The 17,582-nt window shown below is 38.1% G+C and overlaps 3 protein-coding genes across 3 annotated transcripts; 2 read left to right on the plus strand and 1 right to left on the minus strand.

Annotated features, from left to right (window-relative positions):
- Window positions 1-575: 575 nt before the first annotated feature.
- On the minus strand, window positions 576-7,598 carry psma2 (proteasome 20S subunit alpha 2). Its single transcript, XM_034697410.1, has 8 exons — window positions 7,498-7,598; window positions 6,919-6,995; window positions 3,876-4,008; window positions 3,584-3,706; window positions 3,425-3,506; window positions 3,026-3,099; window positions 1,630-1,687; window positions 576-1,548 (listed from the first exon to the last, which is right to left on the minus strand). The coding sequence occupies exons 1-8, from the start codon at window positions 7,536-7,538 to the stop codon at window positions 1,432-1,434; spliced, it is 705 nt and encodes a 234-aa protein (XP_034553301.1). The 5' UTR covers window positions 7,539-7,598; the 3' UTR covers window positions 576-1,431.
- A 1,352-nt stretch (window positions 7,599-8,950) lies between these two features.
- mrpl32 (mitochondrial ribosomal protein L32) lies at window positions 8,951-10,830 on the plus strand. Its single transcript, XM_034697411.1, has 3 exons — window positions 8,951-9,162; window positions 9,345-9,541; window positions 10,332-10,830. Exons 1-3 carry the CDS (start codon window positions 9,066-9,068, stop codon window positions 10,581-10,583), a joined length of 546 nt encoding a protein of 181 aa, XP_034553302.1. The 5' UTR covers window positions 8,951-9,065; the 3' UTR covers window positions 10,584-10,830.
- A 3,896-nt stretch (window positions 10,831-14,726) lies between these two features.
- Window positions 14,727-16,900, plus strand: zmp:0000000930 (telethonin). The gene is made up of 2 exons (XM_034698596.1): window positions 14,727-14,869; window positions 16,408-16,900. Exons 1-2 carry the CDS (start codon window positions 14,736-14,738, stop codon window positions 16,733-16,735), a joined length of 462 nt encoding a protein of 153 aa, XP_034554487.1. The 5' UTR covers window positions 14,727-14,735; the 3' UTR covers window positions 16,736-16,900.
- The last annotated feature ends 682 nt before the right edge of the window (window positions 16,901-17,582 follow it).

The following is a 17,582-nucleotide window of genomic DNA, read 5'->3' on the forward strand; positions in this document are numbered from 1 at the left end:
ACTTACTTTATAAAGTTATTCACACATTCCTAGACAATTATGGAAGCATATATGTACCAAAATTAAAAAGAAAAAGCACATTTGAAAATTAAATTACATTAACAAAAAGGCTTTATAATTTTCTAAATATGTGCGCATTATTTGACTCATAAATAAAATTAATATCCACTAATCCTATTTGCATTTTAATTTTCATCTTCAACAATGCTAATTATGTTAAACATTTAAAATGAAAAAGCAAATGACATTTGCTTTTTAATTAAAAAAAAACGCCCCTCTAAATTATTATCAAAGTTCAAATTAAAAGAAAATTCAAAAATAAAAAATTGCATTCACAGAAATGCTTTTTAATTTTCAGAAAGAATGTGCATTTTTTTATTCAAAAATCAAATGAAAAAGTAATCCTTCCTCATTCATTTTAACTTTCATTATCAAGCTTGCACATTTTGTAACAATTTTGTAACACATTTCTGTTAATGCAATTACATTTTCAAATTTGCTTTTTCATTTTAGTTTTGGTACATATATGCTTCCACAGACAATAGCACATAAATTTAAAAAGCAGAGACTCAGCATCAACTTTCCATCTTTTATTGAATGAATGACTGATACCAGAAGAGAAAATACAAACTCTAGAATTGATTCTAGCTTGAAAAAGAAATCAGAGTACATTGTGTAAAACTGCTGTACAAGCAAAAAGAAGCTGACTGTAAAATCTCATTTAATCTTTTCATTGGATCCTCTCTGCTAGCTCCCTTTTCTGGTCCTCCTTACTTGTGTTTTAGGGATATTAATGAAGTGCAGTCAGGAGAGAAATGGACAAGATCAGAATGAATAAATCAACCCAGAGACCGGAGCTCTTTTGGTCCCTAACAAGGAATCATCCTAACATTTTAACATGTTTTAACTTCTGTAAGACCAGAGGCTTTCTGTCATAACCGTCTCATTCAAGTCATTTTGAGTAAACACAGGCAGCAATAACAGGATTCAATCAGAAAAAATGAGATTTTACTCATCAGAGCACACATTCCTCTTCATAAGCACAGTAGTCAACCGCCACATTCTTTTATTTTTCATAGAAAAGCCAAATTATTCTAAGGTGATCTGTTTTGAGATCACACAATCCATGTTAGTGATAATGCAGGTGTGAGACAGCTCTTTAAGTTGCACTGTCACTTTAAGTAAAAAGGTCTTGATATCCCAAACATGCGTTTTATTTATCTTCTTTTAGTAATCTGAAATAGGCTGATTTGATTGCAGTTATCCTCTCATGTTTTCATGGCAGACAGATATTTTGGCCATAACACAATTTATCCAAATTTTCTGAGTTACTACAGTTTACAAATATAGACCATGAGACAGTTGACTACTGTGCCATGATCTCTTTGTCTTGAATGTGGCCTGAAAGCCCCGTCACCAGGGAGAGTGTGTTCACGCGATGGCTGCCAGGTAGTCTTTCACCTCTGCAGGAGTGAGTCTTTTGAAGCCGGCCTCGTTACAGATCCCAACCTCAATGTTCTCCTCTGTCATCTGACCCTCGAAACTCTCCTGAAACACAGAAAATAGAATCATGTCAATCAATGAGGATCAAGGTAGACATAAAGCTCGTATTTGAATCAAACTATTTACCTTCAATGTCAGGATGGCTGTGTGGATGGCATCTTCCAATTCCAGGTCATTGTTATACCTGCAGAACAAAAACAAGTAGCTCATTTAGAAACCATTGTAGAGTACATCAGGAACAGTAAGAGCAATGTTTACTCAGCCTGATGTACAAATATACTGTTCTATCATGGTACAGTAAGTAGAGCATGAATGATATGTATGTTTTGATACCAATTGTTGAGGTAAAAGTCAATGTGTTTCTACAGCAGCCTATAAACTGATCGTTTTGGAGTCTGTTTTCTGTCATTTCTGTGTTTTCATGTGAGAACGCAGATTTTAAAAAAAAACACAATATACTGGATCACAAAGAAAAACATAAACAGATTTTTTTATTAGATATTGACAGACGATGGATATCTAAGGCTCACTAATATAAAGTTTGTTAGAAACTGAGCTTATTCAAACTCAAAAATGTGTTCTGTGGCTTGTTGTTAAAAATTGCCTCTGAATTCACTACATACAGCCTTAAAGTGATACATTTTAGTATAATGAGAAAAGGTTACAGCAGTTTCCCTCAATTTAGCTTGGCCGACGGGACAGTACTTCAGAAAGTTTATCTTAAACATAAACTGAATCAGATAATCATTTTTAGCATCTGTGATTTTGTGCTCATTCAGGTAGCCATCAGAATCATACAGAGCCTTTTCACAGAAGGACTAAGTACAGAATTTATTTTCTGTCAACATTAACTTTTTTATGTATTCATTAGGGATGTAAGGATATATCGCAAGATGGTAAGAAATGGATACAAATAAGGGTGGATTAAAATCCATTCAACAACATTTGGATCTGGATATTATTTTTCAACAGTAGAAGACATTATCTGTATTATACTCCGCTTGTTCAATGATTAATGATAATCGATCTTTAACATTTCCAGAGATCGATCATGGAGAATACTTGAAATTTACATCCCTAATTTAAAGAGATTGACCTTATTTGTTTTAATATTTGATACTTTCATTTGGGAATTGTTCACTTTCCATTTCTCCATAACTGTTCTGAAATTTTCCAACAAGGTATTTTTGGACGGTCATTTTAGTTTTTTTGCAAGTTGCTGAAAAAAGTGTGCAGTGGTTTAATTTGAGTTACAACACACCTTCAAAAAGAAAGAGGATGACTTTGTTTACAAAGAAACAAGAGAACAAATATATATCGCAACTGTCCATATCTGAGAAATAAAATAAAATAGTTCTTTAAAATTTAAGTGCAATTCAGTTTTCTTGAAAATCGTTGGAGAATCCTGAGTGAATCGTATTGTGAACCAAAAATCAGGAATCAAATCGAATCTAGGGTTGAGTGTTTCCTTACATCCCTAGTATTCATTATTCAACAATGATATCTAATTGAACAATCGTACCTTTTTTCAAGGAATGTTTTGCCATTGACGTAGTTCTTCCCCATCGCTGTGGCTTTCCATGCGAAATAAGCGCCCTGAGAGTCGGAGACAAAAGAATAAAGATCCAGTGAGAAATAATCTGACAGAAAAATAGAATTACTTTGCAGATTAGAATAACTTCAGACTGAGAGGGACTGGCATAATGTCGACCAAACTAAAAGACAGAGTATACAAAAAGAGTATATAGAGAAAAAGAAGGTAACCACGTGAGTGTCTGAGAAATATTAAACAGTTTGTGTAAGACAATTACCAAACAATTCGATTCTTTCAGCCAGTTAGAATTAATTTGCTGTTAGAGGTTTAAAACATGCAGAAAGAGCTAAATAATTCCATAAATATTGACGTTTTTAAATAACATACAGAGGGGTCTGACTGGAACAGGTAGGGGTGATCTTCATCCCATCCAGCAATCAGCAATGAAACACCAAACGGGCGCACTCCACTGAAGAAAAACAAGAACAAAATTCAACACACATCACAACTGTTGTGTCTGTAAGCGCCGTGTGTCTTTATACATACCCAGACTGTGTGTACTCCTGCATGACAGAGGCCACTCTCTGGACAAGCTGACCTGTAGGGATTGGCTCCTGGTAAACAAGGAAGTACTGCTGTGCTAATTTACGGGCTCTTCGAACCAAAACCCTGCAAGGAAAACAAAAAATGTACTCGGCTGTGAGGTTCAGCGGTCAGACAAACTCTTGAGTTTTAAAGCTGGTGGCGATCACTCAGATAGATGCATCTTCTTTAGAGTTGACACAGAAATCTGATTTGCCAGCATTGCAGATTTCTGAGTGACAGAATGTAGCCTCACCTGTAGTCAGGCCCCATGCCGCTGTAGACCATGCCTATGTGTTTTGTGATAGGCTCCACTTTATGGACGCTCTGCTCATCATACAGAATGGACTTTTGTTTCTTCTCTGTTGCGAGGACGACTCCATTGGAAGCTTAAAATCACAGAGAATATCAGAATTAGTCTTCAACAATCAGAACTGATCATCGGCCTCAACTTTGTGTTGTCTTGCAAGAAATATTTTTAGAACAATGTCTGTCATTTTGCCCATTGGGAAAGAACATTTCTCAATACGATGGAAAATACTGCAGCTGGACACAGATCCTTTGTCACATTATATCTAGGGGTGTGCAATCTAAGGCACCTCACCATTCGATTACCATTCAGGGTGCTACGATTCGATTCAGCGGTTATCACGATATTAACGATTATTAGGGATGTTAGAGATGTGCCGAAGCTTCGAAGCGTGTGTCGAGTATTTGAGGGGGCGTTTCCGCGAAGCGCGTATCGAGGCTTGCTTCATTGAGGGGAGGGGCCGAAAACAATGACGTTCGAAGCCTTGCGAGCCGCCTGTACCACGTGACTGATTCAGGAAGCAGTTTTGCGGGTTTGGTGTGCGATTTGAAATATATGGGGCAGCGCACAGTCACAACCTTATCCCCAATTTGTTTCCACTTTCCCTTTTGACCCGGCCATTGTATCATAAAGACAGACACCATATTAAGAAGTTCATTATTTATGTGTTGGCATCACAAACATCTTTAACTTATTCAATTCAAAGCTTCACACACCAAAGTGATGGTGTCATTATAATCACTGCTCTTATTTCACATTTTTGTCCACTAGATGGCGCAGTGGAGCAAATGGAGCACCATGAAGCTTCGGCCCATGAGTGAACCAATTGGATGGAAAGCCTCAATGCTTCAAGAAGCCTCATCTCGCCATCACTAACGATTATCACGATTATCGATGCATCTTTTTTCCCCCATTCAGGATTTATTTTTTTCCTCACTTTGTGGCTACTTCATACTTGTATGAATAAATTTATATTTGTCAGTATCCATTAATTAAAGTCACCAAATAAATGTAACTTTGTTATATCTTATTTTAACAAATCACCATTTAATAAACAGATATGTAAATCAAATACTTTAAATGTCTCTTAATTTCAAAATCCATGTCTTATAAATATGACAAAATTCATCAACATGTTGAAGAGTGAGAGTAGAGTGAGCCACTGCAGTGAGGAGTAACACACACATATTCCAGGTAGAGGTTTGTGTTGACACCATGTTTTGATGTTAACACCATTAGAATATTATTTCAATGAAATAACATTCTACATCTCTATGTGCTTTTTAAAGTCATTTATCTGGGTCCTTTAAATCCTATTTATTACCTTCAGCTAAATGTGATCTGACCTACAGTAACCTCTGCACCCTCAGCCTCTGCTGCTTTCTGCTCTTTATTTAAAGAAGGAAGAGATTTCCTCTGCATCTCCACCTGAGGTTTTCATAACTTCACCTGTGATAGTGACACTGTCAGCACTCTGTCATCAGATTCACACCGCTCTAAACTCTCCTCATGAACTTTAAAGAGGATGCTGCGTTATTGCACGTCACACCTTAAGTTAGCTCTAAGAACAGGACTGACCCACTTTAATGAGGGATGGATCAAATCTTTAAACAGAGCAGAAGTTTGTTTAACTCAGAACAACTCGTCTAATGAACACATCAGCTACCGGTGTCACAGATCTACCTGTCACTCCCTGTCTGTGGGTCTAACATCAGACAATCATGCCTTGCTTCACCATGGTTACAAAAGCACAAAACATCAAAAACATTTCCTCAATGACTGAGCGGCAGGTTGTGGTCTGACCTATCACAGTGAGCAGCAGATTATTATGTTTTCTAGATTACCAGAAAATGATCCAGTGATCACGAAACAATAACTTTAGTTGTTTTGAGGTGAGACAATCACTTACAGTTAGGACATTAACTTTGTTGTCCCGAGATGACAAGAAAAACAAGACGAGATCGTAACAAAAAAACTGAGATCACTTCATTATCAAAGAAACAATAGAATAGATCAAATGGATGGATGGGTGTCCGCTTGGGGAAGGGGTTCCCAATGTGTGAGTCGGGACCCCTGGGGGTTCGTGAGACACAAATGGGGGGGTTGTGAGATGTCTTCCAGAATGTTTTTTTTTTCAAGTTATCTATATATATAAATATATATATATTTAATCTTGTTTCCTTATGTGTATCTTCCTTTTTGTTTGTAATGTTAATTCTTATTATTTCTTTATTATTATATATAATTTGTTAACTTGTGGTGAATAGAGAAATACTGAAAACATTCAATAAAAAAAGTTGAATGAAAAAAAATCTCTAAAAATAGTAAATTTTACTAATTTATAGTAAAGAAATAACCCAAAAATTGTAACTAAACCTTGAAAATAGAAAATGTAATGAGTTTTCTGCCTTTCTTTGTTTCCAGATGACTCCTAAGTTTAGAGTTAGTGAACAGTTAATTATCAAAGCATCAGTATCAGCAGGTTCATTCATAACAGCACAGGAAACACAGACACATGCTCATATAGGTAGGGTCATTTTCTGCAGACCAGCTAAATGAAGCCACATTAAATCACTTTGAGGGACAGTGGGGGTCATGAGTCTTTGGCACCTATATTTTGGGGGTCGTGGGCTGAAAGTTTGGGAACCCCTGGCTTAGGTCATCAGTAGAAATATCATGTTTTTTTATTTAAGTTTAAAAACCTTTAATTTTGCAGCACTAACAAATGTAACCTGAGGTCACACTTCCCTCTGCACCTGTCACTAATGAATGAGAACAGAGAGAATAAACACAAAGGGCTGATCAACACAGACCATGCTTTACGTTTATTTACCCTCAAACTATTAACGCAGTACTGGAGTAAAAATATTGTTTATTACAAACACAGATAACAAGGAAGCAATGTTCTTTGTACACAGTTCAGTTTAACCAATGCCCGTTGTTTAGATGTATTAGACCTGTTTATTAGACACACTTCCAGGACTCTTACCTTTGATGCCGACTGAAGGAGCTCCGGCTGCTACAGCTGCCAGCGCGTACTCAATCTGGACCAGCTTACCCGAGGGGCTGCAAGACGAAACACAAGGAGATGCTTTAACTGGGGAAATATCAGAACTTTACACTTGTTTAACTATCTCTGTGATTCTGAGTGCGAGGTTTGAGTATGTATTGACTCCGGCGAAACTGAAAGCAAAAGCTAAAACAACTGAATCATCGGAGCCGAGGCTAAGCTAACATGTAGGTAAATGTTAAGCAGGTAAAGGACCTGTTTCTAACTTTAACAATGAAGGCTGGAAATTTAAACAATTTGGATAAGTCTTCTGTTTCCCAATTTCAGAAGCATTTAGTTCATTTACTCTCATTGAAAACCACGTTAGCCGACATGCTAACAGCTAGCGATAGAACAGGCGATGACAGTGCATCAGCATGAACCGCTCCGGAAACCTGCTATCCACTACAATATGAGACGTGTGCATACACTGCGTGGAATCAGTTCATAAAACACTGTCTCTTCCACTAAAGTTCAGACACCTTTATTCAATTTTACGACAATTTGATCAAAGTTTACCTGAATGTGGTGAGTGAGAAACTGTAGCCTCGTTCCGCCATCTTGTTCTTCTTCTTCTACGCTGTGGTGGCTGCACAAGTACAAACACGCTGTAGGAGTATACCGCCCCCTACAGGCCCCCCTATGAACAACACCGGAAACTCACACAAGGTTTATTTATTCAGCCTGCTACTGGAGGATGATGAACAAAAAGCAACCACATACCACAGGTCATATCTCAAACATATTACAAAATACTGAAGATAAAGTATTTTGAGTGATAGACTGTGAAGCCAATACTTGTAATAGATGTTTAAGAAAATAATACATCTTCCTAGAGACATTCACAGACTTTGAAAACTGAGAGGGAGAATCTTAAAAGAGTGTACTTGTAATTGTATTAACAATATATTATTCAGCTTGTAAGAAAAGAGGGAGCTGTTCAATTTAAAATAAATAAACACACTTACTGCACCACTTTCACATTATAAGTACTCAATTAAAGTCGAATAAGATCAAATTAAAGATCCCACATAATGACAAACACATTTTTCCTTGCCTATCCATCAATACTTTTGACATCCTCCAGCCTAGAACCCCTGAAAAACCTCTGCATTGTTAACCCAGCTTGGACAGCATAGCTTCTTCGAGGCGATTTGAATTGGAACAGGAATGACTTGCATTTGTCACAGCAGCTTCAATGCATCATCCGTTGTCTCCTTTAATTTGGGTCTGATTCTGGATCCCATCTGTAGTGTACTGGCATGATTCCTTTTGGAGCGCTTGCTATGTTTTGGTGTTTTTCTGCCTCTGCTGTCTGCACCCTCCCCCCTCAGACAACGTTCAGGCAACCAATCAGGTATGGAATGAGGTCTGGAACTCACAGGCTGCAGATCCTCTATAGAGGCTGACTTTGTGATGATTTTTTTGCGACTGAATCCAAAATCTTGCTTAAAAATGAACTAGGACATGTAGTAAAAAGTTAAAAATGTTATTATATGCAACCTTTAATATCAGTGAATTCTTTGGTTAGATTTCTAAATAAAATACAAAACTTTTGATGTCCAAGAAAACAAGATTACAATCAAGGGCAAAAAACTATCATGAACAGGTGCGAGGGCTCAGAAAGGTAACACTCGACTCGTAAAAACTACCTCTGCACTACTCACCACTGCATCACTATCATAGTATTTTAGCTTGTACATATTAGTCATGCCTACTTGTTGTTCTTTTGTATTTATACCTGATGTTATTGTTATTATATTTTTATTTTTATTTGCATGTCTTATTCTTATGCCTTGTACAAAGAGAGCACAGTTTACCAAAGTCAAATTCCTTGTGTGTCCAAGCATGCCTGGCCAATAAAGCTGATACGGATTCGGATTCGGATTGGACTCCAGGCTCCAGAGTGCAGTTTGCAAACTTGACCACTAGAGGGCAGCGGTCTGTGGTCTGTCCTTTGGCTATTTATCGGAAGAAGAAGAATTTCCGTCGCAGTTTGATGACGCGCCATTGCTGTGTGACCTAGCTGTGGGAGGCTGAGAAGTGTTTGGCATGGTAGAAGGAAAAGAAACGTGCTGACAACAATCATGATGAATTTAGCCGCTTTAGTACAGAACCTCAGAGTGTCTTTGCTACATATTGAAAGCAGACTGCTGCAGGCGGCGGGATTAGAGAGACAGCTGGGTGAGTTAAATAACGTTACTGCTAATCACTGTAACCTACTCTGCCTGACAGACACTCCATGCACTGCCTGTGTCCTATGATGTATATGAATGTAACCTCGTCACTTCCCCTCTCAACATGAATGTTTGACCTGTTTATTAAGGTCATATAGATACTTAACATTGATTTCCTCCTGTGTGCAGCCCCAGCGTTAGCAGTGAATGGCTCCAGCCTCCTTCCTCAGCCAGAAAGGGAAGATGAGCTGGAGGAACGGCAGAGCCCAGAGCAGCCTCCTGGTCTCTTTGACGGCATCCTGTGGATGGCAGCACCCAAGAAGAGACGCACGATAGAGATCAACCGCACCAGAAGGAGAGATGAGAGAAAACTCATACAGGTCAAGGTATGCTGATCAAAACTCTACCTTCACCTAAACCTAACCATAACAACTGCTTTTTATTACGAGCTGTCTGTGCTGCTTGGTTGGGAGTAATCAGCCAAGGTTTATAGACTCGTGTTCAGACTCCTCTCTGCCTGCAAAGATGAGATCACAGATTGGGAATTTGATAACTGCTGTTTTTTGAAATGCCATTTTGTTTATTGTTGCTCATGTGTGCAGAGTATCAAATGCTTGATTTAATGAGCAGATAAAGTGTGATAGTTTGCCAGTATCAGTTACAATATTGGTGAACACACTCTTCTGAAGTTGCTAACAAGGGGAGCAAATGGGTTGAAAGACTGATGGGAATGCTCATTTCAAATTTTGTGTTAGTGATACCTCAGAGGATGTGCCTCAAGTGCTATAGAGTGAGGATGCACAAAAAGCTTCAAAGTGAATTATCCGTCTCTTCAGAAATGAACATTTCTGCCCATATGTAAGGCTGACCAGGTGATGCATGTGATGAAAACAAACCATGAACATGTCAGCTGTACAGAAGTTTAGTGAAGTCTCGGTGACAGACAGCAAACACGTTAATGAATGTCTATATTTGAAAAAGAATTCATGGTAGAAAAGTAGTTTGTCTGTTTTTATGTGTATTTCTAAAACAAACAGCCTGTCACTAAAAGAGGAACAGGTTATTCCAGGATAGGAGAGACTTGATGTTCATGTAAGATATGTCAGAAATCGAACATCATGCATCCTTACAAAAGACACAATGTTGCTTTTCTAACTCCACCGTCTCCTCTCTCAGAACAACATTGAGCCGTGTCCAGAGTGTGGCCACCTGAAGCAGAAACATATCATGTGCGGCTTCTGCTACGCTAAGGTGTGCAGGGAGACCGCTGTGATTCGCCAGCAGATAAATGCGATGGAAGGCGGCCCGCTGAGAGCCCCGACTGTGGAGACCGTTGTCCTGTATGAGGGTGAGATGCCGGGCCAGCCGGACAAAGACAAAAGGATCGTGGAGAGGGCCAGGAAGAGACCTGCATGGTTCAGCAACTGATGCTGACACGTCGGGGCTGCGTGTGGAACTTCATTTTGTCACCTTTCTTTGTGAATATAGTTTTCTATATCATCATTAAGATATGTAGTTCATACAACCAAAAGTCATTGAAGTTGTAGAAATCAGACCTTTTTTTGCCCTTTTTTTTAACTGTTTGTCAGTGAAGAAGTTAAGTCTGTCACATTAATGACTGAGAGAAATGTACCTTGTATTTAAATGTGAAATAAAATCCTTAATTGACATAAAATCTTGGAGCTCTGTTTGTTAAAACTTCTGCACAGCTCTTAAAGCCATTCCATTGGTTGAGGATAAATTATGAGACTAGTAAACTACTTCTGGAATACAGTTCAAAACAGCAGCATAGTTTAATGACTTTTGCTTTTATTACATAGAAAATATTACAACTTGTGTTACCATCCAGTTGAACCTGACTTTTGGTGTCTTAATTCCTGAAAATGTTTGAAACCTGAGTTGAAAACTTACAAACTATTAGACAGTTGATACAGGCAGGGGAGGAAAAAGTACTGGAATATTCTCCTCAAGAATAAGTACAGTTACTTTAATGACATTTTACTGGAATAGAAATAAAACTACCAGTTAAAAGTACTTTATTTAAAATGTACTTAAAGTACTGAGTACTTACTTTTAACCAGGGGACAGGGGTGGGAGGGGAAGCGTAAGATGTACAGTGGATAGCAAAAGTCTACACCCCCCTGTTAAAATGCCAGGTTTTGTGATGTAAAAAATGAGACCAAGATAATTCATGTCAGAACTTTTTCTACCTTTAATGTGACCTATAACATGAACAAAACACATAAAGTAATGTGGTTGCATAAGTGTACACACCCTTTAACTAATAATTGTTTGAAGCACCTTTTGTTTTTATTACAGCACCCCATTTGTATGTAGGAGTCTGTTAGCATGGCACATCTTGACATGGTGATATTTGCCCATTCTTCTTTACAAAAAAGCTCCAAATCCATCAGATAGTGAGGGCATCTCCTGTGCACAGCCCTCTTCAGACCACCCCACAGATATTCAACTGGATTCAGGTCTGGACTCTGGCTGGACCATTCCAAAACTTGAATCTTCTTCTGGTGAAGCCATGCTGTTGTTGATTTGGAAGTATGCTTTGGTTTGTTGTCGTGTTGAAAGGTGAAGTTCCTCTTCATCTTCATCTTTCTAACGGAGGCCTGGAGGTTTTGTGTTAAACTGACTGGTGTTTGTAACTGTTCATACTTCCCTCCACCTTGACTAAGGCCCTGGTTCCAGCTGAAGAAAAACAGGCCCAAAGCATGATGCTGCCCCCACCATGCTTCTCTGTGGGTCTGGTGTTCTTTATGTGATGTGCAGTGTTGTTTTTATGACAAACATACCTTTTGGAGTTATGGCCCAAAAGTTCAACCTTGGTTTCATCAGACCACAAAACATTTGATGCTTTTGGGAGACTTCATGTATGTTTTTGAAACATGTTGCCGGGCTTGGATGTTTTTCTTCATAAGAAAAGGCTTCCGTCTTGCCACCCTACCCATAGCAGAAACATTTGAAGAATAGGAGAGATGTTATCACATGTAGTACACATATGAAGAATAGGAGAGATGTTGTCACATGTAGTACACATATGAAGAATAGGAGAGATGTTGTCACATGTAGTACACATATGAAGAATAGGAGAGATGTTGTCACATGTAGTACACATATGAAGAATAGGAGAGATGTTGTCACATGTAGTACACATATGAAGAATAGGAGAGATGTTGTCACATGTAGTACACATATGAAGAATAGGAGAGATGTTGTCACATGTAGTAAACATATGAAGAATAGGAGAGATGTTGTCACATGTAGTAAACATATGAAGAATAGGAGAGATGCTGTCACATGTAGTAAACATATGAAGAATAGGAGAGATGTTGTCACATGTAGTACATAGACAGTACTAGTCAGAAATCCCTACAGCTCCTTTAATGTTGCTGTAGACCTCTTGGAAGCCTCCCTGAACAGTTTTCTTCTGGTCTTTTCATCAGTTTTGGAGGGATGTCCAGTTCTTGGTAATGTCAGTGTTGTTCCATATTTTCTCCACTTGATGATGACGGTCTTCACTGTGGTCCATGGTATATCTAATGCCTTGGAACATGTTTGTACCTCCTGACTGATACCTTTCAACAATGAGATCCCTCTGCTGCTTTGGAAGCTCTCTGTGGACCATGGCTTTTGCTGTAAGATGAACTGAGGACATGTCATGAAAATCCTCCTAGAACAGCTGATCTTTATTGGGATTAATCAAAGTCACTTTAAATTATGACAGGTGTATACTGACTACTATTTGTCATGAGTTTGAATGTGACTGGTTAATTCTGAACACAACCACATCCCCAGTTATACGAGGGTGTGTACACTTATGCAACCACATTATTTTAGTTTCTTATTTTGTATTCTTCCCCCTAAAAGAGTTCAATTATTTTTTCAGTTGAATTGTTCATGTTACAGGTCACATTAAAGGTGGAAACAGCTCTGACATGATTTATCTTTGTCTAATTTTTTTAAATCACAAAACCTGCATTTTAACAGGGGTGTGTAGACTTCTGATATCCACTGTAACTCCCAAATGACGTCAAAGCATATCTTAGCTAACTGTTGGAGTATAACACAGGAGTGAGAAGGGATTTAGTTGACATTACACCTGTTCAGGTTTAAGTTATTCAGTACCATTTCAATTTTTATTGTCAGACACATAGACAAATGCATCAAGTCAGAGCCTATGTGCAAAGACTTCACAAAGCACCATCTAGCTTGCAGGGCGGCTTATACTGATGACTCTCACATTGAATCTCTTAGCTGACCTCACTAAGCTCAGACAAAGGTGTCGGTTTTGTCAAATCAATGTTTTGCTGAGGAGTTATTGATCTGGAAGGACGAATCTGTGTATGAACAACTTCACAAAAGTATCTCTTGTGATTTTATCATGCATGTTCGTCTCCTTCTTTGTTTCCCTGATCATTACACAGTATGCGTCAGCTGGCAGTCCTGCTGTTGAGGAAAGCTTGTATCTTTTTTGCTTTTTACTTTTGTTACACAGTAACTGATGCAATGTAAAATGCTGTCAAGTACAATATAATATACACAAACACGCAGCTATCATAGAATGTTGTCAAGTACAATATTTTGCATAATGAATACTCAAGTAAAAGTACCAAGTTAAAAAAGTAGTCTACTAGATATAAAATGTGCTCACATCATTCCCTCATATTACATTTAAACACACTGTTGGCCATAGAATCTCCTTCTCATGATGGAAAACTAACTCCTGCAACTCCCCGAAAAGAGAGGCCTCTGACCCAGTTTCAGCCTCTAAGTTTGATCCATCCTGGATTATCTTTTTTTTTTTTTCTCTCATTAATAATCCACAACATTTGCAGTCTCTGAAGTGATACTGATGCAGTTTAGGATAAATGAGTTGGATTGTGAAGTCAAGTCAGTGATCTGATTTCTTTCAGCTGTTCCTTCTTGTGACATGTGGCCTGTGTGAGAGATATCTGAGGAGTGAGGAGGGTTGTTTTTTTTGATGAACTCTGGATCAACGTCATTCAGACAGATTAGTCATTTTATATCTCTGTCAACACACACAAATACACAAACACGCAACTATCATATGGATGGAAACAGATATCCAAAACTTGAACTATGTTCCATCTAATCAGACTGTAACCATATTTCAAAAACTTTACTCGTACATATATGGGACACATGCCAGCTTACAGGAGTGAATCTTGATATGATATAGTTTTATCTAGAGGTATACATGATAAGCATCAAATGAATAAGATACATTCAGTAAGTATGGGGCCATATTTAACTTTAATCTGTGATCATGTGTTTGATTCATGTCATGGGGAAAAAAAGCCAACTCTCATTTTCAAATGAAAACCAACCTTCAGGATGCCTGAAGTGAGGACATTCACAACATTCACAACAAAGTGATCCAGGGCGTATAAATAGAAACAAGACCGGCTATTTAAGGCTCACAATTTAGGACTCGCATCTCAGACTTTTTGCTCCACATGATTTGAACTTTATTTGTCTCCGTTGGCTGTGAGATTTAACCGTTTTTAAAGTTTTACACGTTAAGATTCTTCCCTGCACAGTCACACCATGAACTGCGTGAGCAGAGGAGGCTGCTACCTGGTGAACTCTTCCTGTGATCTTCAGGAGGACAACCAGTGGAAGAAGGAGAGCTATGAAGCATACTGGATCAGCCTTGTCCTTGAGACAAGACCGCAGTACAAGTAGGACTCTCTCAACTTCTTCTATCTATCCTCAAACATTAGTCGAATAATGTATCGTGTTAAATTTGTGTATCAGTGTTACATTTGTAAATACTTCCATGGTGTCAGGATGGTGCAGTGACAAGCAGCAGGATTATTGAAAAAGTACAACATGGGCTTGTTCCATATTTACAGTAAACATGTGACAATAACACGATGTATTCAGGAGGGTAAATCCAGGCAGTGGCATACTTTAGGGCTGAAAACTGCTGCTGCAGGACCATTTTCTGACTGAATGCATATCATGACTTCATCTTGATCTGTGATGTCACTGCACATTTTAATTTGTTGTTGAGGGATGCTAATATTGGTTTATCTGCCTATGTAAACTGGTTCAGGTTAAATAGAATATCTTTGAATTTTAAAAAATCTAATTTGATCATTTTTAGTGGTAAAAAATAATACTCTAAGGATTTGTCTAAAATGACTCTGTTGAGATGCCTCAGGTATCAGCGACTAGATTCCTTGGAGTTTTTGTTGATGAGAATCTGAGTTGGAAAGAACAAATGGATTGGGTTAGCAGAAAAACCAAGTAATACCAAGTCTCTTGGTATTATAAGAAGGATTAGTCATCTCTTTACCACAAACTGTCTTCCTATTCTTTATTACAGCCTCATTTATCCGTATCTTTCATATTGTAATATAGTTTGGGCTTTTCCTACGGCTCTCCAGAACATTCTGCTGCTTCAGAAATGTTTGGTTAGGATGGAAACTCGATGGAAGCCACACGTCTCATCTACTCCTTTGTTTCAGAAACTCCAGTTCCTTAATATCTATAACATCAATATCTCTCAAATATGTGTCTGTATAAAATACAACATGAAGGGAATATCCCTGCTCACTTCAAGTCTTACATCCTGCTGAATGTTTTACTTGTAGAAGTCAATTCTCAATACGTTTCAGGAGCAGCAAACTCTGGAATATTTATTCCAATGTGGCAAAAAATTGTTTATCTTTAAAATGTTATAAAGGATGCTTGAAAAAACTTTAACCACTGTTATTTAATTATACTCATTATGCTCAACCACATACTCACAGACAGGTGTCCATACACATCATATGCATATTTTGTACTTTTTTTGAATTCTGTTGATTTAATACATTTATTTATATGAATTGATAATTTTGTATAATCTTATGTTATTTTATTTTTAGTATCAACTTTTGTCTTTATGTGTCAATTTAGTCTTTTTTAATTATAATTTGTGATATTAGAACACTATTTGGTTGGAGGCTTTCAAATAAGCTCTCTGAGTGTTCTGCCTCTTCCTGCACTCTATATTATTTATCTTTGCTCTTTTTTTATGTGTATTTTATCTTAATTGTGCAAATAAATAAACATAAGCATATGATACCTGTACACCAAGGGCAGTAAGGCAGCAGTTCCCTTACCCCCAGTCCTTTTAAAATCATAGTGAAAGAGGATATGATCATCAGAGCTCCACTCTACTACAGAGTGGATCAGTCATGATTTATCTGGTGCTGTTGATGTGTTCCAGGCTAACACTGTCAGAGAAGGACAACATTCACAGAGAGAGTTACAAGCAGCAGCAGGTGGTCCACTTCATGGTCCAGAGGTATCCAAGCCAGACTCTGAAGCTGGGCAGTGACGGCAGAGCCATGACGGAGCACCAGCTCCCGCTCTTCGACACCAGCAGAGGCTCAACCACCAAGGAACAACAGGCAGTCACACAAGAGACGAGGGACGAACAGGGAGTCTCTGCCACAGCTCAGGATCTCAGCAAACCATCAAGGGTGAACTTCAGAGCCTCCGGCCTGATGTCTTCACCGAAGGAAATCTCTGAGCGGGTGCAGAGGAGGGAGTGAGTGAGGAGGTGGAGAGTATGTAATGCTGTTTAAGACAGAACTGGTGCTTTGTTTGTTTGATTACAAGCTGGTATTATTACATTTAAGCATACTACAAGGCCTCCGGCTGATATGCATTAAGGGTAATATTTTAAAGTATCACAAAACTCTGCTCAGTAACTTCAGATTGTCAGCATCAAATAAAGTAAAGACTCAAGTGAAAAAAATTGTATCATCTTGTGAGACATTTCCACTTATTTTGGGAGAACTTCACTGGATTGATGTCCTCTTATTCAGTTTACCAAACTGTTACCTTTAAAGTGTGGAATCATGTTAAATGTTCAGAATGATAAGAAATAACAACATGAGCTGTAAATGAACACATTCTGAAACAAAGTCCTTATTCAAGAGGAAATCATACTTCTAGTTTTAATACTTGTACATTTTTCCTAACAATGCTCCATTAAACTGTGCTCAGAAACGCATGTTGTGACATTTTCTACACGATGGAGAATTTACAAACTAGACATGCATATTCTGTCATAAATGTTACCATGAAAAGCATCACCTGTTTCATTGTGTTTCTGTACTTTGTGTGTGCATTTTGAATGACTTCACAACTGATGCACAGAAACCAAATGGCTGCTTCCCCTTGCAGTAAACATCATAAAGGAGCTCTCAGTTAGTTAAAGCTCCTGTAAGGAGTTTTTATCTGGCTGTGAAAAAGACTAAAATCTAAAGTGATACCTCGTTATGACCATAGACGGTATAAATAATGGACGTAGTATCCGTGATGTCAGCCATCTGTTTCTGAAGAGCTGTTTTGAAGCCAATCATCGGCGGCAGCCATATTGGAAATGTTAAACTC

Source organism: Notolabrus celidotus, chromosome 12 (assembly GCF_009762535.1).
Source record: "Notolabrus celidotus isolate fNotCel1 chromosome 12, fNotCel1.pri, whole genome shotgun sequence".
NCBI classification, from domain to species: domain Eukaryota; kingdom Metazoa; phylum Chordata; class Actinopteri; order Labriformes; family Labridae; genus Notolabrus; species Notolabrus celidotus.

What these genes read in the sequence shown, in the direction of transcription:
- zmp:0000000930 (XM_034698596.1), top strand. Translation starts at nt 14,736, where the DNA reads ATGAACTGCGTGAGCAGAGGAGGCTGCTACCTGGTGAACTCTTCCTGT. An exon ending in GAGACAAGACCGCAGTACAA is followed by an intron (nt 14,870 to 16,407) that starts GTAGGACTCTCT and finishes GATGTGTTCCAG; the next exon opens with GCTAACACTGTCAGAGAAGG.
- psma2 (XM_034697410.1), bottom strand. Translation starts at nt 7,538, where the DNA reads ATGGCGGAACGAGGCTACAGTTTCTCACTCACCACATTCAG. An exon ending in CAGGAGTACACACAGTCTGG is followed by an intron (nt 3,507 to 3,583) that starts GTATGTATAAAG and finishes GTTTTTCTTCAG; the next exon opens with TGGAGTGCGCCCGTTTGGTG. An exon ending in AAAACATTCCTTGAAAAAAG is followed by an intron (nt 1,688 to 3,025) that starts GTACGATTGTTC and finishes TTTGTTCTGCAG; the next exon opens with GTATAACAATGACCTGGAAT.
- mrpl32 (XM_034697411.1), top strand. Translation starts at nt 9,066, where the DNA reads ATGATGAATTTAGCCGCTTTAGTACAGAACCTCAGAGTGTCTTTGCTA. An exon ending in GGGATTAGAGAGACAGCTGG is followed by an intron (nt 9,163 to 9,344) that starts GTGAGTTAAATA and finishes TCCTGTGTGCAG; the next exon opens with CCCCAGCGTTAGCAGTGAAT. An exon ending in GAAAACTCATACAGGTCAAG is followed by an intron (nt 9,542 to 10,331) that starts GTATGCTGATCA and finishes CTCCTCTCTCAG; the next exon opens with AACAACATTGAGCCGTGTCC.